Source organism: Staurois parvus, unplaced genomic scaffold (genome assembly GCF_062004578.1).
Source record: "Staurois parvus isolate SC_StPar_1 unplaced genomic scaffold, SC_StPar_1.0 ptg000885l, whole genome shotgun sequence".
Classification (NCBI taxonomy): Eukaryota; Metazoa; Chordata; class Amphibia; order Anura; family Ranidae; genus Staurois; species Staurois parvus.
This window is the reverse complement of record NW_028318681.1, coordinates 550,379-577,810: the sequence shown is the minus strand read 5'-3', so window position 1 is coordinate 577,810 and position 27,432 is coordinate 550,379. Positions and strand designations below refer to the sequence as shown.

The 27,432-nt window shown below is 39.8% G+C and overlaps 1 protein-coding gene across 1 annotated transcript in view; it reads right to left on the bottom strand.

Annotated features, from left to right (window-relative positions):
• The window catches only part of LOC149442470 (unconventional myosin-Vc-like), a 204,812-nt gene that overhangs the window by 7,379 nt on the left and 170,001 nt on the right, over positions 1 to 27,432 (bottom strand). The window contains exons 32-40 of the mRNA XM_089656077.1: positions 26,421 to 26,523; positions 23,788 to 23,875; positions 20,711 to 20,809; positions 19,759 to 19,913; positions 15,746 to 15,835; positions 12,638 to 12,788; positions 11,513 to 11,795; positions 9,096 to 9,270; positions 8,899 to 8,979 (exon numbers count right to left, since the gene is read on the bottom strand). Coding sequence (XP_089512203.1) covers positions 8,899 to 8,979; positions 9,096 to 9,270; positions 11,513 to 11,795; positions 12,638 to 12,788; positions 15,746 to 15,835; positions 19,759 to 19,913; positions 20,711 to 20,809; positions 23,788 to 23,875; positions 26,421 to 26,523 — 1,225 coding nt within the window. The remainder of the gene's footprint in view (positions 1 to 8,898; positions 8,980 to 9,095; positions 9,271 to 11,512; positions 11,796 to 12,637; positions 12,789 to 15,745; positions 15,836 to 19,758; positions 19,914 to 20,710; positions 20,810 to 23,787; positions 23,876 to 26,420; positions 26,524 to 27,432) is intronic.

Below are 27,432 nucleotides of genomic sequence, written 5' to 3'. Positions count from 1 at the left end.
AAACCAATGATGACTGCACGTGTTTCCTTGCAGGTAAATTAATATTTGTGTCGTTCTCAAAACTTTTGGCCAGGGCTGTAGAGGCAGAGAGGAAACTGTTCATGATCAGGGTAACAGAGGGGAAGATGACTGGTGGTGTTAGAGAAGGAAGATCAGATGCTGATTTTGGATCGAGGATAGAATAGTAAGAGTGGGAACTGGTCAAATCTGTAAGTAGAGAGGAATGGCAATTCAGCAGGTGGTAATAGTTGTTGCAGTAAAGAGAAGCAAAGTGAAAGCTGTTTGTGGCTGAGGTGGGAAACATTGAAAGCTGTTTGTGGTGGAAAGGGGGGAGGAAACTAAGCAGACGTTTATTGTGAACTTTTTCAACAAAAGCTGAGGTTCACTTTAATTCACCTAACTTAGTTGGAGGGTGTTGGCAGTCATTTAAAGCAGTATTAAGCCCAAACGCAAACATTTACTATATTGCAGCTTACCAAATCTTAGATGTGATGGCTGCCTTAGTTTTCTTTTTTTAACCTTTCCTTACTTTATGTTCACATGGTAATTCTACCAGTAAGTTTGTTGTTTTTCAAAAGAACAAATGTGGAAGTTAGAGGGATGAGACAAACCATTTACCACTGACAGGGGTGCTTACAATGATAAGCTTTTGTTTATTCATTTAAAAACTTTAACCCAAAAGAAAAAAACTATTGCTTTAAAGAGTAACTCCACTTTTGTTGCAAGAAAAAAAACAAACCCCTCTGGGTGAGCTATGTACTGTATATTGCAGAGATTTTAACAAACTTTGTTGCAGATTCCTACCTTTTGTTATTCTGCAGAAATAGTGGTTTGTTTGTGCAGAGTGAATCTGTATGGGGCATATTTTATAATTATCAATCAGCTGTTGCACCTGCAGGGCTCTAATAAGGAAATTGGCAGGGTCTGCATCCCTTTAGCCCTGGTTCACACTGATGCGAATTGTCACACAATCGGCACTGGAACCGTTCTAATCAGTGCAGGTCCGACATTTTGAAATGTAGTTCCTGCACTACTTTTGACAATTTCAGGTGTGACTTGCATAGACATCTGTGAATGAGGTCGCATCAAGTCGCACCTGAAGTTGCACTGCCATCCGACTTTCAATTGAAATCGCACAGTTTCAAATTTGGATCCAGTGTGAACCGGGGCTTAGCCGTGATTTCCCGTAGGGCGTATCTCACCACAAATTATATTTTTACTGCAGGGAATGCTAGTTTTTTTCCCAATGAAAGTAGAGCTACCCTTATGTAGAATCTCACCTTGTAAAACAACCCATTGAGTTTAGAATAGAAATTAAAGGCAAAACATTTCTGTATAGATATAAAACAAATTATAATATTTATAATGTACAGCGCTGAGCAAACTGTTGGCGCTATATAAATACTGTATAATAATAATAAAAAAATGTTTTTCCCCTTTTTTATAACTGATCACATACCCTCTGATCTCAGCTGCATAAGAGCTGAGGGAAGAGAAACATCAGCACAATGATGTTCCCAGTGAATGATTGTGCAGTAGGGGCATGTCAGCAGAAGTCTGATCATTGGAAGAGAGCAGGTTGAGTTCCCAGCATAGCTAGAGAACTGACCATGCTGTGCTCCTACCTAGTGTGGTCAATTTTTAACAGAGAAGCAGAGGAACTGACAGGAACACCAGGGATTTCACACAAAGGAAGCAATACAATGACAACAGGATATTTTTTCATACAAGTACATGGTACAGCAGGCACATATCTGGAATATGAAATGTTGGGTTTACATATTCTTTAACTGCTTCCATAACTACAGTGTGAACTAACGGTTGGGCTTCAATTTATTAGTGTATCTAAATCTGCTAATACATCTAACATTCCCCTGCCCTTAAACTGACAATGCCACTGTCCAAAGGTGCCCCCTGTGTTTCTTCATCCAGAGCGGGGGCACTCTAAAACAGGAGGTGTGTTACTGGCCAGATCACCAGGTGAAAATAGATAAAATAAAGCCTAAAAAATAAAAACCAATACAATATATTGCATTCTTAGTTTTGGGTTTAATACCATTTTAACGCCCTCAGCTCAGGGGCATATTTACCACAAGGCAAACAAGGCATTTGCCTAGGGCAACATTTTTCAGGGGGGCAGCTCCGCCCCCCGAAAGAAGGGACACGCACAGCATGGGGACCAGGTGGGATCTGAGAAAGGCTGTGGGCTGCTTGATGGTGTATGCAGAGCCTGACTCTTGTTCCCGGGGATGTCCGGAACTGTGAAGGTGAGTGTCTTCTCTATCTCCGGGTGGGGGTGGGGGGGTTGTCAGTGTATGGGTGGTGGTGGTAGTGGAAGGCTCTCTCGGGTGGGGATTGGGGGCTGGGGTGTTGTTGGTCAATGCCAGGCTCTCTTCGTGAGGGAGTGGAGTGTTGATCGGTGTCAGGGTCTCTTTATTGGGGGGAGCCGATTTTTGTGTTGCCTAGGAAAGCACAAAACTTAAATACACCACTGCCTCAGCTCACTATTTGCCAAAGTAGGGGGCTGTGTAAAATCTGACCCCCTATCTGAAATCAACTGTGCTACAACATGTTGATTGTTACCAAAGGTGCTGCTATGGATACCTATTAGGTTCTATGCATTGATGATAGCAATGCATAGAACCAGGTGAAAATAGATTAAATAAAGCCTAAAAAAAATAAACACCAATACAACCAGCACATCTAATGATTGGTGAACTGCAATATATTGCATTCTTGGTTTTGGGTTTAATACCGCTTTCATGCACTCAGCTCACTATTTGCCAAAGTAGGGGGCTGTGTAAAATCTGACGCTCTATCTGAAATCAACTGTGCTACAACATGTTGGTTGTTCTATGCATTAGTGGTAGCACCTGCAAAAGTACTCCATTTCAGCAATGATGATTTTAAAAAAATAGTTGCACAAATAGCTTCTACCTATTCATAATGTACAAGGAAAAAATATCTAAAATAAGCTACACAGATTAGGTATTCTTGCACCTGTTCACTTTAACTGATTTTAACACATCAATGAATAAAGTGTGGGCCACTACCCAGAACTGGGAAGACAGTTTTGCTTTAAATGTCACACTCCAGTAGTTACACCAGTGTTTGCTTTAGACAAGACAGGAGACTACAAGAAGTCACCTATTGTTTAAAAAAGCAGAGTGAGCATGCTCAGATGTACACAAATATCAAGGCACTATGATAATACATTTTATTAGGGAATCTTTAACCACTTCAATACCGGGCATTTTTACCCCCTTCCTGCCCAGGCCAATTTTCAGCTTTCAGCGCTCTTGCAATTTTAGTGACAATTGCGCAGTCATACAACACTTATATTGTAAAGCGCTGAGCAAGTTATAGAGTTCACAAACTATGATATACAGTTGTGTTCAAAATAATAGCAGTGTGTTGAAAAAAGTGAATAAAGCTCAAAATCCTTCTAATAGCTTTTATTTCCAGACACACAAATGCATTGGGAACACTACACATTCTATTCCAAATCAAAACATGAAGAAAAATATATCAAATTTGTGTTGTTCCTCTAAAAAAAATGAAGAAAAGTGAATATTAGATTGTTCAAAAAAATAGCAGTGTTTGTATTCTTCTTTACAAACTCAAACATTCACTATATAAACTGAAAAATGTTTGAAGATTTTGCTTTCCTTTGAATCACTTAATGAATATTTAGTTGTGTAAGCACTGTTTACATTTTTGATGTCACCCCACAAGTTTTCTATTGGATTAAGATCCGGGGATTGGGCTGGCCACTCCATAACGTCAATCTTGTTGGTCTGGAACCAAGATGTTGCACGTTTACTGGTGTGTTTGGGGTCGTTGTCTTGTTGGAACACCCATTTCAAGGGAATTTCCTCTTCAGCATAAGGCAGCATGACCTCTTCAAGTATTCTGATGTATTCAAACTGATCCATGATCCCTGGTATGCAATAAATAGGCCCAACAACGTAGTATGAGAAACATCCCCATATCATGATGCTTGCGCAACCATGCTTCACTGTCTTCACAGTGTACTGTGGCTTGAATTCAGTGTTTGGGGGTCGTCTGACAAACTATCTCCGGCCACTAGACCCAAAAAGAACAATCTTACTTTCATCAGTCCACAAAATGTTGCGCCATTTCTCTTTAGGCCAGTCAATGTGCTCTTTGGCAAATTGTAACCTCTTCAGCACATGTCTTTTTTCCAACAGTGGGACTTTGCGGGGGCTTCTTGCAGATAGCTTGGCTTCACATAGGCGTCTTCTAATTGTAACAGTACTCACAGGTAACTTTAGACCTTCATTGATCTTCCTGGAGCTGATTGTTGGCTGAGTCCTTGCCATTTTGGCTATTCTTCTATCCATTCGAATGGTAGTTTTTCGCTTTCTTCCACGTCTGTCAGGTTTTGGTTGCCATTTTAAAGCATTTGCGATCATTTTAGCTGAGCAGCTTATCATTTTCTGCACTTCTTTATATGTTTTCCCCTCTCCAATCAACTTTTTAATCAAGGTACGCTGTTCTTCTGAACAATGTCTGGAACGACCCATTTTCCTCAGAATTTCAGAGAGAAATGCACTGTAACCAGCATGTACAACATTTGCTGCCTTTCTTCCTTAAATAAGGGCAATAATTGCCACCTGTTTTTCAAAGAATGAATGACCTCACTAATAGAACTCCACACTGCTATTATTTTGAGCATGCCCCTTTCAATTAGTGATTCAATTACACAGAATCAGCAGCATGCATGTCATGACTGTTGGGTCTGTTGGATTTCTATTACTCTACTACACCTGCTAGTAAATTATTTGCCATGTAGAAATATCATTTCTACCAAAAACAGTGATTGATCAGGTTAGTGATGTCTGACTGCTATTATTTTGAACACAACTGTATATCATTTTTTGAGATGGGTAGAGCTTTCTGTGATGTTTAAACCCTTGCCTCCTGTGCACATATACTGTATGTGGCCTAACAGAAGTGGGTTTTCTTCCTTGAGGCCGCATATATGCCGTATATGCATTTATGCTGGGAATGCGCAGCACAGTGCACTCCCAGCACAGAGACCGGGCTCTGACCAACAGGCCCGGGACTCATACTAACAACTAGGATCCTGGAGGCCCGGTTCCTGATCACCCGATTGCTTTCAAAGTCTCTGATTGTCGATCACAGTGATCAGTCAATGTACAGCCCACCCCTGTGTGTTTTTTTCTTCTGAATGGAGAGAAAAATACCTTATATTTTTTCCCTGCCAGAGGAGAAAAATGTAAACAAAAGAGTGTAAAAAAAAATAGTAATAAAGATAAAATAGCTAGATCAGGATATGATCTAGGTCAGTGACAGGGTTAGGGCCAGGGTCAAAGGTCAAGGTTAGAATCCAAGGTGAATGGTTGGGGTCAAAGGTCAGTGCCAGTGTCCTTTGGGTGGGATTTTTTTTTCTTTAATTAGCATCAGTGTCAATTAGTGTCAGTGTGTTTTAGGTAAGATAAAAAAAAGTAAAATGCAGAACACTGTTTCTGGGCACTACTCTGGGAACAAACAACAAAGAATGTACACATATGTGATATCATTACAATCATTAGAAGCAGGAGAATTCATTTTTTGGTTGTTCTTTGGTGGTAGATTATGGTAATAGCAAGAAATATACAAATAGATGTAAATATTTTTTTCTTTACTATTTTGGGCCAGTTTTCCTTTGATACTGAAACAAAAAAAAAATCAGGAGAGTTTACTACCAATCCAGCCTTGAGGTTAAAATATTTTAGTGACGCTTCATGAGATTGAAAGTGAAGGACTTCAGTATATAATTACAACCATATCTAACGTGCAAATTATATGTGTTTCTTCCTAACAAAAACAGACATTTTGTTCAGCAGTATGTGAACATTGTTTACACATTTTATTATCTGAAAAACAAAAACTGTTTAACCGCCTCCTGCCCGCCATATAGTAATATGACGGACGCAAGGTGGTTCTCTCATTCTGGGAGGACGTCATATGATGTCCTCCCATTCTCACCGCGCATGCGTGGCTCCCGAAGAGCGCAGCGCGGCGATCGGTGGTGCGCTGTGTCCCTCGGACACAGCGGATCACTGATCCACGGAAAGAGCTGAAGATGTCAGCTCAGTCATGTGATCAGCTGTGTCCAATCACAGCTGATCACATGTAAACAGGGAAATGCCGGGTATCGCCATTTCTCTCCCAACGAGCTGTCACGCTGACAGAGGAGAGGAGAACAGAGCTGGTAATCGGCATTCCTCAGAGGAGACATTTACACAGATCATCAGGGCAGTGAGTGTCACCTATCAATGCCAGTCAGTGCCACCTATCAGTGCTGCCAATTAGTGCCACCTATCAGTGCCAGTCAGTGCCGCCTATCAGTGCCATTCAGTACCGCTTATCAGTGCCCGTCAGTGCTGCCTATCAGTGCCGCCTAACAGTGCCAGTCAGTGCCGCCTATCAGTGCCACCTATCAGTGCCATATATGAGTGCTGCCTTTCAGTGCCCATCAGTGATGCCTGTCAATGCCCATCAGTGCCACCTATCAGTGTCCATCAGTGCAGCCTATCAGTGCCCATCACTGCAGCCCCATTAGCGCACATCAGCGAAGGAGAAAAATCACTTATTTACAAAATTTTATAACAAAAACTAAGAAAAAACTTTTTTTTTTCAAACTTTTCAGCGGTTTTTGGTTTGTTTAAGAAAAAATAAAAAACCCAGAGGTTATTAAATACCACCAAAATAAAGCTCTATCTGCCACAAAAAAATGATAAAAATTTCATATGGGTATAGTGTTGCATGACACCGCAATTGTCATTCAATGTGTGACAGCGCTGAAAGCTGGAAATTGGCCTGGGCAGGAAGGGGGTACCCTGTAGGCTAGTGGTTAAAGCAATATGATTTGTATTGTGCTTTAAAAGAGAAGTTCAGGGATTTAAAAAAATAAACCATCATACTCACCTAGGTGAAGACCAAGAACTGAGAGATCAAAGACTGCTGACTGCCCAGTTCTTGATCTTCAGTGAGAAGAGAGTTGGTGACTATCAATCATCATCTCTCTGCTCTGCACCTCCAATGCTCACTGGAGCAATGGAGCTGTGCAGGGGCAGGAGCGGCTAAGCTCAATCACCCAGCAGTTCACTGAGAGGCTGAACCAGCTGCTGGTCCAGATATCTGGGTGGATCCCGACATTAACCCCTTCACACCTAAGGGTAAAACAAATCTTAACGCTTAACCACAATCTTACTAAAAAGGTTGGGAGAACCACAATCGGGCTCAGGGTAGGATTTCTGCTGCTGCTCCTAATTTTGAGATATGGATTGCGTGCACGCCGGAAAATAATTACACGGACAACTGTCCAGTACAACCACTTTCACATCATCTCATCTCTGTTTATTGCAGGGCGGTGCTTAACCTTTTATACATAGAAAACAATGGAGTACACGTCAATATTACGTATATACAGTCACATTCTAAAAGGCACATTTTGCTTGGTTGAAATATAGGAGAAATGTAGAAACTTGATGCTTGCTTCTCATCCCGTTATCTCTTCACCCCCCCCCCCCTCACATTCCCAAAGTAAAAGGTCCTCTCAGTGCGAAGGGAGGGGTTGAGAGCATCGCTCTGAGCAAAACAAGTTAAGGAGGACTGCAAAGCCCAGCAGACAAAATATATATATACGCACAACACATATATTTAGAAATATAAAAAAGTATAAAAGTAAATATGTATAAAATGTATATTTTAAACAGAAAACAGAATAGGCATTTTACCAAATCCATCACATTACAACTTTGACATGTGTTAGTAAAATCGTATATATATCATCACAGGTTCTTTGTGCATCCAGATGGATTATACCTTGTTTTTTTCAGTACAAATTGGGCTTTAATTTGGTGGTACATGGTAATGGACTCCTGATTTTTTTTATAAAAGTAAAAAAAAATTAATTTCTTTTAATTTAGCTGTGTGTTTCTTGTTATGACCATAACCTACCACCAAAGATCAACCCAAAATAAATTTTCCAGCTCTTGATGATCGCAGCGATACCATATATGTGTGTGTTATTTGTTGTTCGTACCCACAGTACAGTCCAGAAACAATAGTGCGCATTTTGTTTTGTATTTTTTTTTTACCTAAAACACACTGACACTGACCATAACTGACACTGATACCAATGAAAAATAAATCCTGACCTTTGACCCTGACCTTGACCCAAAGTACTAACTAACTAAATAACAGTGGCACTGAACTAGATCAAACCTTGATCTAGGTATTTTGTCTTTATTTTTTCTTTTCTTTAAATTTTTATATTTCTTTATTTTATCTTTTTTTTTTTCTTTAACAGTTTTGTGTTTTTTTTCTTCTATGCAAGAAGAGAGGGAGATACAATGTACCTCTCTCCTCCATTCATAGAGAGAAAAAAAAACAAGGGGTGGGCGGGCTGTACAGTGACTGATCACTGTGATAGCCAATCAGAGGTTATCACAGCAATCATGTGACCCGGAATCGGGAGCACCGGGTCCCAATCGTTAGAACAGGACCCGGGGTTCTCAGTGACACCTCGGTCTTTGTGCTGGGAGCGTGTTGTGCGGCGTGCTCCCAGCACAAAGACAGGTACGCAAATATGCAGCCCCATGGAAAAAAGCCCAGTTCTGTGAGGCCGCATATTTGTGTTATGTCGGTGTGAAGGGGTTAAAGTCTGGATCGCTCAAGACATTAGCCCGCTGTCTGCTGAATATCGGTCACAAAAGTACATAACTAAGTGCACTTCTGTGACCCACAGGGGAAGAAGGACCAAAATAGCTTTGACCCTACTTCTCCTTTACCTATTTGAGCTTTAGATGTGGTGTCTACTAGACATAACCAACCTGTCTCTGGAATAATACCTTTCAATCTTACCTGAACTTTGCGTACAAACGAAGGCGTCACGCGTTTCTCAAAATCATCAATCGGAGTGTAAGAGTTCAGGATCTTGACAATCTACAATAATACAAAAACCAAGACACAATTATCCTTAACATTGAAATTACGCTTTAAGACTTTTTCAACTAAAAAAGCTGCTTTGCTGTTTTATTGCCAAATTCAAACATGAATACCTGCATAGGGGAAAGGGCCGTACATCGCTCACATATTTCTTTGGCATCTTCGTCTTTGATCTTTTTCACCTGTAGTAGCCATGCAGCTTGGGAAAGGGGTTCCAGAGTCTCTTTGGCTGTGCTTCCTTGTAGATTCTTCCCCTGCAGCCATTCTTCTAAATAACTTATATTGCACCTACAAATAAACAACAGGCTGGTGTTACATGAAAACGCCATCATCATCCATCAAGAACCAGTGTATTCATAACATTCACTTGGGTACCATGTTTCAAACCAGAGGAAAGTCACTTTGTTAGATACTGTATATACCATATTGAACCTTTAAGGTGCACTGACACTGAACACAGTTGAAGTGAACTATGTCCAAGTTCAATTGTTCCCCCCGCACACACACATCATCACCTTTGCTCATCAGACCACAGTGATCCCTACTTCTGTGCTCAGTGATCAATGGAGAGTTATGTGCTCAGGCGGGCTGGTGCACCATGCCTAGGCACAGTTAAAACTTTTAAAACAGTTAAAAGCATGAGTAAACCCTTAAGCCAACTGCCAATCATGTTTAACAAATCTCTAACATGGGCATAGCATCTGAATGTACATTTATTGATTCCTAAATCATCTCCTTTTTAGCAAGGTATCACCCAGACCTGGCCACACTGAGCAATCAGGGCCTTCCCACAAAAGAAGTAAATAGTCTCTAGGACAAAGTGTTGCTAACACTTAACAGTAAAATCACTGTTAAGGTGCAAACACACGTCAATTAGTTTTGTACGGCTTGCTATATTTGTGCTTTTACTAAAGAAATCTTCTCAATTACCTGGACTTTTTCCTGTCAACTTGGTTACTTCAAAGTGCACTGCATGGCCAAAGGCAAGGCTTGTAGTCTTTGAATGCTGGTTTGGATGATGGTCTGTTGTTCCTGGCGGTAGCAGTATTTTCGAATGCTTGGATAATCAGGGTCTTTACTTTGCTCCAACTTTGGAGCTTTAGCACACTCCCTACTATTTCCCTATCCAATTCAAGGTTCTGTTTGATAAATATGGTTGTGTATAGGGATCTCAGAACTTAGAGAAGAACAATTAAAGGTACATGAAGTTAAACTGTGATGTCTGGTCTTATGTGCAGTAAGAAAATATGATAAAAAAAATTACATTTCAGAATGAAAAGTGGTGCTGTCTATTCACACATCTCAGTAAAGCGGCAGCAAAGAGAGACATTTCATACATGTTTTAACTCTATACTTTGCCCCAACACTGAAATTTAAGTCAAGCTTACGATTTACACAATGAAATAAAACAGACAGACCCTTAACCCAATTCACCCCTCACCTTAATTCTTAATCTAACTCAGTGGTCTCCAAACTGTGGCCCGGGGGGCTGAATGTGGCCCTTTGCTTGGCCTATCAGGCCCTTTGGGGCACTTTTCCACCCACTGATACCAGGCACTATTCCTTCTAATTACACCAACAATGGAGTATAATTACTGTTACTGATACCAACAATAGGTATTCCTACCAATGACAGCAATGATGGGGCACTATTCATACAATTGTCACCAATGATGGGTTAGCATTCCTACCACTGACACCAATGTTATGAAATTATTCTTCCCACTCACACCAATGATTGGGCACTAATTCATACCACTGGCACCAATGTTATGGAACTATTCTTCCCACTGACACCAATGATGGGGCACTATTCCTACCACTGACACCAATGTTATTGAACTATTCCTCTCATTGACACCAATGGTATGGAACTATTCTTCCCACTGACACCAATGATGGGGCACTATTCCTTTCCCTGATGCCAACAATAGGACACAATTTTTTCCCCTACTACCAACAGTGGATCACTATTCCTCCTATCAATACCAATGACAAGGCATTGTTTATTCCCATTGACGTCGGGGCACTTTCTACTCACACTGGCCACAGTCAGGACCCCTCAATGTCTGAAGGACAGTAAACTGGCCCTTTGTTCAGAAAGTTTGGAGACCCCTGATCTAACTCTAAATGAATTCCTAACACTCCCTAAAGCTGAATATATTATCTGCACCAGTAGTGCTCAACACAAAATCTCTGCTGTTTCTGTGCCAAACTGGTGCAAGAAAAATGAACTGCCCTTGGTAAACATGTAAGAACTTTCCCTTCCAATTGCTATTCAAACACATTGTGACATTCTTATTCACAATGTATAAGGTGGGAGGCATCTGTGCAGTTTCTCCAAAAACTAACTTAGCTGCTCATAGTAGCACTTTTACCATTAAATTCTGCATAGTATATTAAAATATAAAAAATAGTACATTATAAATGAATGGTTTCATAGTGTCCTCCATAAAGAAGATCATAGTTTGTTGCTAATAATGCCTTCTTAAGCCAAGCTTATATCCTTACCTCTGATTAATGTCCATACCTTATCTGCATTCCTTTTCTACAAGAACACATGTCCTTACGCAGGAAAAGGCTATTTAGTGTGACAGTGGAAATCAGGAAGAAAAGTTGCTTCACAGTTTGTTTCTGAAGTTCAGGGTCCATGCCATGCTGACACATGGTGGTATAAAAATAACTCAGCTGCTGGAGAATGGAAGTCATGGTATATGCATCTGTGTCATCGATGCTAGATGAGCGCTTACGGAATCCTGTGGGTTTTGCGACTGATATTCCATGAAGGCTTTCATATTCCAACATCCCGGGCACTGCAATAATGCATCATCAGACAGTATTTAACTGCACAAATACTTATTAACATTACAATCACTTCCCACCATTGCTGAAGCCCATCTGATGAGAGATGAGTAGCCACTGTAGCACCAAGCACTCAGGGGGTCCAGCTGCTCCTGTACTAATACATCTAAAATATGCCCAAGCCCAATACCAGTCCAAAGGCCACCGGGAGCAATCTAAAGGACTCATCAAGCTCCCCATGTACTTGCAAGTAGATTTTTTGTAAATCTTCACAAACACCCCATAGTCATTGTGAGCAAACCAAGGGACTGCAGAAGCTCATCTTGTGCTTGCTTCGTGGATTCTTTGTAAGTCTTCACAAGCACACCCATGACCATGGTGAGCAATCTAAGAGACTCCATGAGTCCCTCGTGCTTGAGAGTGCATTCTTTGTAAGTCTTCACAAGCACTTCAATGGTCATGGTGAGCAATCTAAAGGCCTTTACAGGTTGTTGGCTTGCAGAGTGGATTATTTGTAACTTTCCACAAGCAAAGGGAGGCTCCTAATTCTACTTAGTGAGGTCAGCCTAGAGAGCACAGTATGACAATGCCATGAGATTATCCCAGCAATGACTTAAAGCCTACATTCATCCTCAGCTGCCCTGTCACACAGCTTTCAGATGTTAGCACAGCAAACCATACGATTCCACCTTGAACTGGCTTGACCTTAGTAAAAAGAAGTCTCTTTGGTTGCAATGGGTTAATGCACTTTCCTCCATACAGAGTTTTTTTTACTACACCTATATGTAGCATTTCTCTTTGCAGTCAGTATTTGCCACCGTAAATGATATACACTTTCATAATGCAGCCTTACCTATCATTGGCTGGAGATTGTTCTCCATCACTGTAATGAACTGATCATAGACACGAATAGCCAGATCACTGATAATCTGCCTATATTCTGATAAATCAAAATTCTTCAGACAGTTCTTATTCTGAAGTGGCACATTGTATTTCATGAACTCCTGCAAAATGAAAACACATGAGCATTATTGGTAGAAATTACAGAATGAAAACAGAAAGGATAGTGACATGGGTGTCAGTGAGTGGGAATGTGGACAGTACGTTTCACTCTCAGTAGTGCTACATTACTCACAGAAACTCTATAGCACAGTCCCCTTTTACATTTGTGTGTCTAAGTGAAACTATATTTGGCTGAAGGCCTAAAGCTGAACTACAGGTATGATCTTTCTTGTATACTTAAATTGGTCCAGCTTGGACCAATGTAAGTATGTATATCACATACCTGAGGGGCTGCTGGGGATGATGACAATCACTGTAGTATTCGACGCTACTGTAGAGATAGGCGCAATCTTTCAGGTCTTGGGCCAAGTGGCTTCCCCTCTGCACAATGACCACAGGGGCTCACTCCCTTGGAACTGCTGCCATTGTATTTTTCAATCCTCTGATTGAAAAAGGTGGAGATCATGACACCAATGTTCCTCCTCTCCACCTTGTACAAGCAGCGAACTTCATTCAAGACCTTCATTCAAATATTAATTCAAAAAAATATGGTGTGTTCTATGGTGGCAACTTCAAATGAGTGACTGCTGTGGTGCAGAAGGGATGCTGCTCCACACAGGACCCAGAAAATCATGGTCAAGCTGGACCAATGTAAATATGCCATAGATCATACCTGGAGTTCAGCTTTAAAGACTTCAAATCAAACTCCAATTTTCTTCCAGTGTCTTACACTGTCAAATCTTTATAGTTTTGTATTATGAACATGAGACCTTTGGAACTGTGTTATTTATGTGTCTCTTTTACATATTAAGTGTATCCCACTGAAACTCCAGGACAAACCAGCACCATCAAAATACTAAAAATTGCAAAGGAACACATACAATGTAGCAAAACTACTTGATTGGGTAATATATATATATATATATTTAAAGGATAAGCTCACTTTTTATTTATTTATTTCTAAATTCCAGATCCCCTGTGTACCAATATACCTTTAATGTGCCTCTGTTGCGGAAAAATAAAAGCTTTCTATTATTTTTAGAACAAGGCCTTACCTTAGCCCTGTTATGTTCCATAGAAAAGTTCATGACTTTGAAATGTGAGATGTGAAAACTGTTAAGACACAGGAAGGAGTCCACCAGTTGACCTCATTAGCACACACCCTGCACCCATCAACTATGTTTCCTGCCTGGCTTGTCAATGTAGGCTTGCCAATGTGCCAGGTTTGCTATGTTTGAACAGCATCCCCAGCATTCCTCCATGCTAAACTCTCTGGGACTGCAGGTTGGACACCCCTGAGGTAGTGCAAGGGCCTGCCTGATTGGATACAGAGTGAATGGATAGATAGGTGGGTCCTTATATTACATAGTTTTGGTAAATCTAAAGAAAATTGTACAGAGATTGTACAATCAGACTGTATAGTGTATGTCCACCTTTATACATGTATATAGGAGGGAGTGGACAGAGACACTCAGTTACTTTTAAAGTAAGGTTTGAGAATACAAGGAAGCAAGTAAAAAACTATTTCTGAAAAAGTTTTTACAAAATATATAGGCAGCATAATGACCTGCATTAAAGCGAAAGATTTGATTTAATTTGCTTTGAAGTGGTTCTAAAGCCTCATATAAATTTAAATTAATTAGATCTATTACACTAAGCATAAATCCCTGATTTTCTTTTAATAATGTGTAGCTGCTAGTGCACAAGACCATGTCTCAATTAGTGGGCAATTTAGAAAAATAAATGCGTATATATAATATCAGTGCTGCACTACACAGTAATAATCACATATTAAAGTGAAATACATTTAAAGTGAAAAAATTGGAAACAAATCCATAAACCAGAAGGAGCGATACAAAATAATAATAAAAAATAAAAATTAATAATAAAAAAGTGCAAATAAAATTCTTCTTTGAACAATCCTTCTTTCTGTGACCACCATGTGCAACTACCACTGAAATTGGGTGGATGAATAGTGCACCTATTTCAGTGGTAGTTGCACCTGGTGGTCACAGAAAGAAGGATTGTTCAAAGAAGAATTTATTTGGACTTTTTGATTATTAATTTGAATTTTTATTTATTATTATTTTTTATATCACATATTTTTTCCTCTTATGGGCTGTATCCTCTGCAATTGTGACAGTGAATTGAAATAAATTCTAACTGAGGAGTGTGCTCCCAGGTATCATGTAACCCAGCTTTCAGGACTGCATGTCCCAGCAGTCTTTGCACTAATGCGCATGCATTCCTCTTCACTCGTAAACATCATCTGACATGGGATGATCACATGCCTCGTCAGCTGAAGAAAATACCTCTCTGCTCCACCTCCCAGACAGACTGTTCCCCACCTCTGACATGACGTTTCCCACCTGCCAGCCTTAGAGAGGAGGCAATGTAGAGGTGGAGCTGCTGTTACCATCTCTGGATCTGCTGTCAATCAGTGCACACAAGAGGCTGACTTTCTTTTGCTGTAGCCGGAGCCTCTGTCAATGCCGACTATGGGGAGGTGGAGCAGAGGTGGAGCTTCGGTGTCCTCAGCTGTTGGGATTCCTGTGCGTGTGCAGGCATCGGTGCGGGATAGTAGGCACCTTATGACAGAAGATAGGTGGAGGTGCTTCACAAACAACAAAAAACTACAGCAAAGGCAGAACTTTCAAACATCAGGTTAGGCTTGCTGGTTAAGGTTAATGTTATAGATCAGAAACAAATTTGCAAAAAAAGTAGGGTTTAATATCACATTGACTTTACTGTCTGCAAAGAAATTCTAGTCTCTGAAAAGAAAGAAAAGTAGACGTGAAAAGTACAAGTCCCCTGTGACAACGGCAGGTGTCTAGAAAGTAACAGTTGGGCTGAGATAAGAGCACTGAACTATACAGTGAGAAGGGGGTCATCTGAAACCACATCGCTCTTCAAGCATTCAGATTTTATGAACATACGGTAGATTTGAGAAACCACCTACCTCTTCTCCACTGTATTGCTTCAAACAGTTAAGGAAATGATGTACATTAGACAGCCAGAAGGACAGCATTTCAAAATCATCTGCATGTTCCTAAGTAAAATAAATACAGAAGTCAATAGTAAGGAAAGCAGATTTCTGTGTAATAAATTCACAGAGACTTGATTATATTATAAGATCTTAGTATGTGCTCAATAAAAAACACAACAGGAGGAGTTCTTGTTTCATTATGAGTCATCTTTTTATTGCAATGATTTGAAGTCTGCAAAGACATGCATGTCATGTTCTCAGGATATATCTTGATTAAATACAGCGATAATAATAATAATTTTGGGGTTTTTCCATTAAGCTCAGAATGTGCGTACGTTTTGATATGTTTTGAGGACAGTGACTCCCACTGGAAGCTGGGATCCTTTTGTGGATCTCCTAGTGCTTGGAGAGATAACAGGTTCTATAACTCTAATGTGACTATACTGGTGGAGTTTCATTTGACTTCACTTCCGGGAATAATTTGGATACTCCTAAATGTATCAATTGTGTTCTTCTAGAACTGTATTCTTTATTTCAGCTTAACTATGATTCGTGTGTCTTTTCTAATTCATTAGCCATAAATAACATGATCAGAATACTCCAGACTAATGGCGGTGCTATGACAATGTTGTAACTCTTAATACAAGTTGGAGGATAGTAGTACATTTTTATTAATTGGATATACATTATATTTTTGTATTCTCTTTTACATTTTTTAAATAAATACATTTAAAATAAGCAACACCGCACATTTAAAAACCTCCGTTGTGTGACCAGACCTGGCGGTCAGGTTAGTTTGGTGGCAAGATCCTTCTGCCTCATACTTTTCTGTGGATGCTCGGAGGAGGGATGAGCTTGGGTTTGGTCCACACTCTGGAAGGCAGCTTTCAGTGCCAGGCCAGCGAGCATGGGATTTGCTACCTCGCAGATGCATGTTCATAAAGCAACTGGGATGCTCATGACATAACTGACCTAATATGGCCACATGGCTATATTAGGCTAAATCTGTTGACATAATATGGCTCTGTACCCATATTAGATCAATGATGTGTAAATTTGGACTTTACTGGTACAAATGAGGTTACGCTAGAATTTAAAAATTCTATCACTTTATTACATCTTGTAAAATACAAATGAATCACCATGATCCTAAAAACACATATACCCACATCAATAATATCATCTCCTCCTGACTACCAGGGAATACTGTCAATTAGCATACACAATATAGTGTGCAATAAACAAATGTATGGCCTTGTAATGATGGATCATCTTAAGTCAAGGAGTTTCTCATAAAGCTTCTTCAGGACCAACTGAGGATCAAAAAAGGAGATAATGATAATTGCAGTGTGTTACCTACTAAACTGGCAGCCAGCAACAGAGCGGACACTGGGACCAAAGGGTGAATCCAGACGATAGCAGAACCCAAACACAACTTGGGCTGAAGGTAAGATGCCTAATTTATGCCACGTGTATCTACATCCAATGTCAGGGCATCTTCCACTATGGTATCTTACATTAACCCATTCCTCAATAAACCTGTTTACAATATTTTGTTGCCCAAGATGGTAAGTTATCCAAGTGTATTGATGACGGGCTTGGTGTATTATAGGACTGATCTCCCATAAAATCCCCAATGGCATGTGCACACTCAAATTAAAAGGCTACTTCTCAGTCCTGGCAAAGTATAGGCTTATATGGGCTTAAGATTTTGACTTAAAAGGATCCATCATCACAAGGCCATATGACATTTGTTTATTGCACACTTTATTAGGTAGGCCTTGATTGTATATGATATTTGACAGTATATTCTGCTACTCAGCAGGAGATGTTATTAATAATGTGGGTATATTCGTTTTTAGGATCATGGTGATCCATTTGTATTCTACAAGATGTAAAAAAGTGATATATACAGTTTTTAAATTGTAGTGTAATCTTATTTGTACCATTAAAGGCTGAATCAATTCTTATTTGTTTGTCGAATCTAAGCAATTCCGGATGTGGTACATAGGTGGTGGATTCTTTTCTTATCAGATCCATGATGTCACGAGCATCCCCATTCCTTTATGTATTTGGAGCTGTTGAACAGGGAATCCTCGTCTATCTGAAGCTTATTGCCCCAGCACAACTGCCTTTCGGTCAAACCCAAGTTCATCCCTAATTCTGAGTGGAGTGCAGACAGACATACTAAATGTTCCAAAATGGATACCTTTGGTATGACATATTGACTGCTAGAAAGTAGAGGTCTGCACAGGCATGAAGTGTTGTATGAGATATCATATGTACAGTTGTGCTAAAAAGTTTGCATACCCTTGTAGAATTGGTAATATACAGTATGTACCGTACCATTTTTAAAGAAAACATGAGTGAGGAGGCAAAGCACATTTCTTATGGGATTCATATTCAACTGTAGATCATAACAGGATGGCACAATTCTAAAACAAAACATGACAACAAATAAACAAATTAAATGATCCCTGTTCAAAAGTCTGCATACACTTAGTTGTCAATACTGAGTATTGCTGCCTTTAGCATCAATGATAGCATGCGGTCTTTTGTAATAGTTGTTTATGAGGCCTTGAATTCTTGCAGGTGGTATAGATGCCCATACGTCTTGGCAAAATGTCTCCAGGTCATTCAGAGTCTCTGGTCATCTTCCATGAACCGCACATTTGAGATCTCCCCAGATTGGCTCGATGATATTAAGGTCATTAGACTGTGATGGCCACTCCAGAACCTTTACCTTGTTCTACTGTAACCACTGGAGTGTCAACTAGGCCTTGTGCTTAGGGTCACTGTCGTGCTGCTTTTGTGCAGAAGACTGCAAATTGTCTGCTAGTATTGTCTGATCACATGCTGCATTCATCTCGCCATCAATTTTCACAAGATTCCTCATGTCTTCAGAGCTCACACCCCCCCAAAACATCAGTAAGCCACCTCAATGCTTCACAGTGGGGATGGTATTCTTGTCACTATATGCCTTGTTGACCCCTCTCCAAACATAGCACTACTTTGGTCTCGTCACTCCAGATTACAATGTGTCAGAAGCTGTAAGGCATGTCAAGGTGTTGCCAGGCGTATTGTAACTGGGCTATTTTGTGGTATTGGAGTAGTAAAGGTTTCATTTTGGCAGCTTGACCATGCACCTCATTTTTGTTCAAGTATCGTCATATTGTGAAACAACCACACTGTCTTTTCCCATAGCAGCCTGTTTTTCCCTGAGGTTGCCTGTGGGTTTTTCTTTGTTTCCCGAACAATTCTTCTGGCAGTTGTGGCTGCACTCTTTTTTGGTCTACCTGACCTTAGCTTGGTATCAAAAGATCCCCAAATTTTCCACTTCTTAATAAGAGATTGAACAGTATTGACTGGCATATTCAAGGCTTTAGATATCTTTTTATATCCTTTTTCATCTTTATAAAGTTCCATTACCTTGTTACACAGCTCTTTTGACAGTTCTTTTCTGCCCCCAATGGCTCAATATCTAGGCTGCTCAGTGCATTCACATAAGAGCTAACAAATTCATTGCCTATTTATACACAGACAGGAGTTGCAATTTAAAAAAAACATAGATGTGTGAAATTGATCTTTAATTGCCATTTTAACCTGTGTGTGTCACCTTGTGTGTCTGTACCAAGGGCAAACATTCCAGGGTATGTAAACTTTTGATCATGACTATTTGAGTGATTTCTGTTATAATGATTTAAAAAGGACCCAAATAACTATGTGATAATAATTGGCTTCATATGATCACTATCCTTAAAAAAAAAAGTTTTTTGGCATGATCAGTCATATTTTCAATATCAATGCCTAAATTTCATGAATTCCACCAGGGTATGCAAACATTTGCACACAACTGTGTTGTATGTCAGAATAGGCCTTCTAAGGGAAAATGCACATTGTGAAAACCAAGACTCCATACATCTTCCTTTACATTAAGAAATGTCAACTTGCAGGCTTCTGTAAAATTAGAAAAGGTTTAACCTTACCTTAATAACTTGTTTAATGCCATTAATTGAAACATTCATCAGAGATTTGATCCTGTCTGCATCATTAATGTAATCAGTAAATCTAACACACATAAATAGGATGTGAGCGGGTAATCCTGGGATCATATTCACTACAACTCCCCGTGGCTTCAGATCTGTCATAATACAGTAAAAAATTCATATTACACAAAGCATACAAATACATATATGCATCGCAAGTCAAGAAACCCTACAACTACAACAATATATATATATATATATATATATATATATATATATATATATATTATAGAACCCTCCACACCCTAATCTGTTACTTGCATATACTGCACTAAATCAGATATGCTGGTATTATATGGCATGAATATTAACTGCACAGTAATACTAATCTATGTTTTGTGTTATTGTGGAAATAATTAAAGAAACATTTGAACATACCTATAAGATCGAAAAATACACTATATAGGCAGTAACAAATCAGCTTTTTTCAGATACAATTTTTAATAAGAAGATATTTACCAAATCAAACATTTCTTGTAGGATAACCTATGGGACACATGATACAACCCTACCCTTTTATAATTCCTATATAGAGTGCCCATACTTTTGGACAGGCTAGGTGGATATTTAAGCTATACAGTGACAGTATCTGCCTGTATATGGTCAACATGTGACCACTTCTGTTGTCCCCTATATATTCTGGAGGCAAATATTTGTACCTGTATGATTTGCTGAATGTGTTTATGGTCAAGTGTTTTAAATATAGTCGGGTCATGCTCAAGCCCAGCTGGCTTTGTGTGGTTCATTCTTGTGGTCTTAGATCAACCCAAGCTAGACATTAGCAATGTTACATTATTTGTTGCAATGCTTTAGTACAGATAAAAAGCTGTTTACTTAACACTCCCTCAAGACCTTTCTGTTGATGTTGGAACAAAACAATGATTATACATACCCAGGATAAGACTGGTTATAAGCTTTGTTTCTTCTTCTGATGAAAACTCCAGCATTCCCAAATAATCTTTAAAAACACTTGGCACACTCGTTTGGTTTTCTGAGAAAAATCACATTAGTTAGCTGTCATTAGATGTCCCTACTATGCTGGTTTCTTTACATGGACACAACTGTTTGAGTTATAAATCAAGGCGAGAATCTTATTTAGCCCCATTCATTCATTGCAACCTATTTACAGAGGTTGGAAGGAAGAGGGAATATGACCAGTATCACTATGCCCCTTCACCAAATCTACACAGGAGGATGTAGAGGCAAAGGTAATAGCTGCAAATAGGGGGAGATGACTGGAAGGAGAACAAGGGAGTGGGAAGGGTTGAGAGAGAATGGGAATTAACAATCCCAACTGGGTATTGGGGAGGAAGTGGAAGGAGACAGCAGCAAAATCATTACTTTCTATCAAGGGATGAATCATATTGTGCAGAATGTATTAAGTGTTGAGTTCTGTTGCTGTGTTTCCAGAATTTTTATTTAGCCATACCGCATATGGCTAGACCTGTTTACAGGTCTCTATATGAATAGGCCTATTTTTGGGAGCAGTGCTTGCTTGGGTTTCTAAGGTATTGGTAACGAGTATTTCTGACCAGCAAGTGCCTGCTACTGCACAAAGCTGGAAGACGTAAGGCACTGGGATATCCTACACAGAAAAGAGAAGAAGGCTACATATGCATCACAGTTGCCCTTTGGTAAAATAATACTTTCTAAGATTAGTTTTGAACTTTCCTCCAGTTAATCTGAGGTCATGTCCCCATGTTCTTGATTTTGGTTTCATACTGAAAATCCTGCCCCTCTGAACCTTTTTCATCCCCTTAATGTTTTTAAACGTTTCATTCATGTCTCTGCTTTCCTTTTTTTTTCCTTAAGACTGTACATATTAAGTTACTGAAGTCATTCTTGATATGTTTTATTCTTCAGACCTTTCACCATTTTTGTTACCCATCTCCGTCCGGGCTTGTTCTATCTTATCAATATCTTTTTGTAATTGAAGTCTCCAGAATGGTACACAGTATTCTAAATGAGGCCTCTCTAAAGATCTACAGTGAAGGAAATAAGTATTTGATGCCCTGCTGATTTTGAATGTTTTCCCACTCACAAAGAAATGATCAGTCTAAAATTCGAATAGTAGGTGTATTGTAACACTGAGAGACAGAATAGCAACAACAATTCAAAAGAAATGCATGTCTAACAAATTATTCACTGATTTGCATGTTCATGAGGGAAATAAGTATTTGATCCTCTTCACAAAACATGACTTAGTACTTGGCGGCAAATCCCTTGTTGGCAATCACAGAGGTCAGACGTTTCCTGTAGTTGGCCAGGTTTCCACACATCTCAGGAGGGATTTTGGCCCACTCCTCTTGACAGATCCTCTCCAAGTCATTAAGGTCTGGTGGCTAACGTTTGGCAACTCGAACTTTCAGCTGCCTCCACAGCTGCCTTTTCAATTGGATTAAGGTCTGGAGACTGGCTAGGCAACTTAGCAGAAAAACACCCCCAAAGCAGAATGTTTTCACCACCATGTTTGACAGTTGGGATGGTGTTCTTGGGGACGTAGGCAGCATTCCTCCTTCTCCAAACACAGCGAGCTGAGTTGATGCCAAAGAGCTCGATTTTGGTCTCATCTGACCACAACACTTTCAACCAGTCCTTCTCTGCATCATTCAGATGTTCAGTGGCAAACTTCAGACAGGCCTGGACATGTGCTTTCTTGAGCAGAGGGACTTTGCAGACACTGCAGGATTTCAATCCTTGTCGGTGTAGTGTGTTACCAGCTCTTTGATCTCTACCATGGTGGAGAGTTTGGAATCTGATGGTTTGATTGCTCCTGTGGACAAGTGTCTTTTATACAGGTAACGCAATGAGATTAGCAGCACTCCCTTTAAGAGACTGCTTCTAATCTCAGCTTGTTACCTGTATGAAAGACACCTTTTAGCCAGAAATCCTGCTGAATGATAGAGGATCAAATACTTATTTCCCTCATGAACATGGAAATCAGTGCATCATTTGTTAGACATGCATTTCTTTTGAATTTTTTGTTGCTATTCTGTCTCTCAGTGTTACAATACACCTACCATTCGATTTTTAGACTGATCATTTCTTTGTGAGTGGGCAAATATTCAAAATCAGCAGGGGATCAAATACTTATTCTCTTCACTGTATATGGAGGAATCAGGACCTCTTTTCTCCTGCTGGTGACCCCTCTAGTGCTGCATTCTAGAATTTTATTCTCTTTTCCCCACTGCTTGGCCACACTGCTCATTTTTCAATCATATGAAATCAGTAAGCCTAAATCTTTGTCCTTTGTAGTGCTGGCCAACACTGTACCCATAATATTGTACTCTCTCAAGGGATTCTTTTTCCCTAGGAGCATTATTTTTTCATTTAAAAACATTGAACTGCAGCTTCCACTGCTTTGTCCAATCTTCTAGCAATGCCAAATCATGTTCCATGTTACAGACACCTCCAGGGATATCAACCCTATTACACAACTTTGTGTCATCAGCAAAATGACATTCCTTACCCAACAAATCTTTAGTTATATCACTTATATATAGATTCAATAGAACAGGACCTAGTACAGAACCCTGTGGTAAACCACGATTGACTGGTCTCTGTTCTGAATGAACACCATTTACAACCACACTCTGGTATCTATCCTTCAGCCAACTGCATATCCTCTGAACCACTCAAGGGTTAAGTCCTAGCTTGTCCAACTTTTGTATGAGATCATTGTGTGTTGATGTTCTTAGAGACACAATTACTCTACTGCAGCTTGTCTAAGATTTTCTAACTCTTGCCTGAGCAGAAAATGTGATGCTTTAGGGCACTTAATGTTTCTATGTACAACATATGAACAATCGATGGTAAGTAAACAAAATGTATGTCAAGCAGACTGTGATCCTATTACAAATTGTAAAGGTCATCTTAGAGGTTTTAGAGAATCTTGAAACCCAGGCAATGTGGTACAGTGAACTTTTGTTGTCATAGTGCAAACAGGATGTCTTCATACAATACACTCACCAACTTCCATGGTTTTTGTGAGAGCTCTGATCTGATCTTGGAGTTTCTTGATAATCCTATCCTTTTTATCCACTTGTTCTTCAAAGTCCTATGTAAAAGTAAAAAAAAAAAAAATGAATCAAAATCTAATTCAGTTGACAATGCAATACAATATTAACCAAATTATATGCTAAAATGTCGAAAATAAAACTAAATATAACATAATATAATATAAATTCCAATATAACAAATATAAATAAATCCAAATGTAATGTAACCCTTTCTTCTTTTTTTTCCTTCAGCAACGGTGCATTTATTACACAGTTAGGAGCTCATTTTGGACTTGTACTTGGCTATGAATCCACTCCTGCACTACATCTTGATATCTAACAGCACCGTATTTAAAGAACAGAATGGTTTGCACAGAATTACACCACTAAAGTATTTTATTACATTTCTTAATATAGGAATTATCTTAAAGACATACAGTATATATCATCAGGTTAGGTGTTCTTATATTTTTTCCCTCTACATGTAGCTCAGTTTCTGGTTGTTTTAGCTTGAAACATGCCTTAGACGGTCCTAGTATGAATGTGTACATGTGAAAGCATCAGTCAATGCTGCTCTTCAGGCCCCTATGATTAGAGTAGAACTATAGGCAAAACTTTGTTTTTTCATTTCGTATAGAGCAAAGGAGGGCTATAACCCATCAGATTTTTTTCGTCATCTGTGTCCCATTGTGGAGATTTCCTTTCACTTCTTGTCCCATAGCCAAACAGGAAGCGAGTGGAAATCCCTGCAATTTAAGGGAATTCCTTGGGGACCCCCAAGTCAACAGAACTAGTTCTCATTGGAATATTACCCCTTTATTACCTTTTTGGGGACAACCCAAAACTTGGAATTTTCTTCTACTTTCACTTTCAATGATAATGGTAAACATAACAAATAGCGAGGGTGAACCTCCTTAACGGGGGCACAGGCAGCAATATAAGCTGACAAGAGTTCTAATTCCTCTGTAGTCTATATCCAAAACTTAGTTTTGCCTAATTTATCAAGAAGGTCTGCCCCTGCTGGATAGATCCACAGCTTGGAAGTTCCTTTGGTGATCTCTTCTTCCTGCATGGTCCTGCTGGATAGATCCACAGCTTGGAAGTTCCTCTGGTGATCTCTTTTTCCTGCACGGCCCTGCTGGATAGGTCCACAGCTTGGAAGTTCCTCTGGTGATCTCTTCTTCCTGCACGGCCCTGCTGGATAGATCCACAGCTTGGAAGTTCCTCTGGTGATCTCTTCTTCCTGCACTGCCCTGCTGGATAGATCCACAGCTTGGAAGTTCCTCTGGTGATCTCTTTTTCCTGCACGGCCCTGCTGGATAGGTCCACAGCTTGGAAGTTCCTCTGGTGATCTCTTCTTCCTGCACGGCCCTGCTGGATAGATCCACAGCTTGGAAGTTTCTCTGTGATCTCTTCTTCCTGCACGGCCCTGCTGGATAGATCACAGCTTGGAAGTTCCTCTGGTGATCTCTTCTTCCTGCACGGCCCTGCTGGATAGATCCACAGCTTGGAAGTTCCTCTGGTGATCTCTTTTTCCTGCATGGCCCTGCTGGATAGATCCACAGCTTGGAAGTTCCTTTGGTGATCTCTTTTTCCTGCACGGCCCTGCTGGATAGATCCACAGCTTGGAAGTTCCTCTGGTGATCTCTTCTTCCTGCACTGCCCTGCTGGATAGATCCACAGCTTGGAAGTTCCTCTGGTGATCTCTTCTTCCTGCATGGCCCTGGTGGATAGATCCACAGCTTGGAAGTTCCTCTGGTGATCTCTTCTTCCTGCTGCTACTGCTGTTCTGCTTTCTTCGTCACATGACAGGTCCTCTTTGCGTAATAGTCCCTTGCATGACATCTTTCAATAATTCCATTTATAAGGGCTGATCTCATCAAAAGGAGGACACGTTTCCTACCGGTGTAACTGCTTATTGCTGATCATCAGAGCTTACAGTGGTGTCTTGGCCTTGGAGCTGTTTATGATGACCGGTCATCATAAACAGTTACACCAGTAGAAGTGTTATGCAAGGGCTTATTACACAGAGAGGACTTGTCATGTGACAAAGAAAGCAGAACGGCAGTAGCAGCAGAAAGAAGAGATCATCAGAGGAACTTCCAAGCTGTAGATCTATCCAACTGGGGTTGGCCTGCTTGATAAAGGAGGCGGAGCCTCAGAAACGCATTGTGGCCCGTCCACCTGTCATCCACCCTGGTTATTCGGCAATAGGGCTTGGAGAGATGCCATGCATCTCCATCTCCAGCGGGTTTCTCCCCACTCCCTACAGTGATTGCCGGCTCCACTGATTTGTCTTTGCTCACTGCACCTAATCAGGATGTTGTTTGTGGAGTATTCAAATGTAAGTGCCTTTTGAATAAAGTTCAACTGTTTTTATTCAGATTGGATCCTTGACTGACAATTCCAGTCCACTTTACATGGTCTGGGGGGAAGGGGGGGCTGAAAATGCTGAGGGATGCCACAGGACAAAGTACTGTTAACCAGTGTGGTAAATTCGTCTCTCACATGCTGAACTGAACATAAAATGTGAGTCTTAAAATACACAAATAAGTCGCTGTACAAAGGTGTTATCCCTTTGTGAATTGAGTCTTTATCATTTACCTGACTGTTCATTTCATTTTGCTCTTTTAAGAGAATGCCATCTTCTTGAATTTTACCATCAGGTTCTTCATTTTGACGTTGCTCTGTCCGCTTCTTGTGAAGTCTAATAGAGAGAGGAGACTGGTGTTACTGGCAATAATAGACTGTATACAATACACATAACAGAAACAAAAAAAAAAAAGAAGCAGGATGGATTTGATTTAAATCAAGTTTTTAAAGAGCATCTCCCTTCCGCAGCAGCTCCTCCTCTGACCCGCTGTTCACTCACTGACAGTCTCATTCACTTTAATAGGACGACTGGCGATGCGGCAGGTGAGTGGATGCCATGATGGATCCAAAATGACAGGTGCTCTTTAAATGTAAGGAATCAGACTCATTCTTGCTGGTAGTTAGAAAGTTTAATATTTGCAAACCAAATGAAGGTTTCATTTTTAGAATAAAAAGCTATCAGGTTAGTAAAACAGCGATATCAGAATAAATTTGATAAAAATGTTAAAAATACGATTTAAATTAAAAAAAATAAGATTTAAATGAAAAAATCTGATCTTTTAAATTATTTTTTTTTTTTTAAATCATCGATTTTTATCCACCCTGCACAGAAGACATGGATAAAAACCAATAGATGTCATAAGATTTGATCATGATAAAACTGGACTCAGCATATTTCATCTGTATGCAATTGACATCTGGGTGAAAAATGGACTCAAGAATAAAATCTGCAGCATATTGCAACTCACTGGCAAACAGAAAAAAATGCATTGTACTACATTTTCCTTCCTGCTTTAAAAATATATTAAAAATACCTTAAAACAAACTTTGTGCACATATGCTAATTTCTATGTATAATATGTTCATTTCTCTGGATGTCATAAAATGAATTCATATGTCCATGAGGTAGGAAAAGTAAGGTGTAAAGAGTAACTATGGTCAAATTTTAAAGTTATATATGAAATTCCACATTGTATCTCCATTGTATCTCCATTGTATCTCCATTATTTCTAGTCTCCTACTC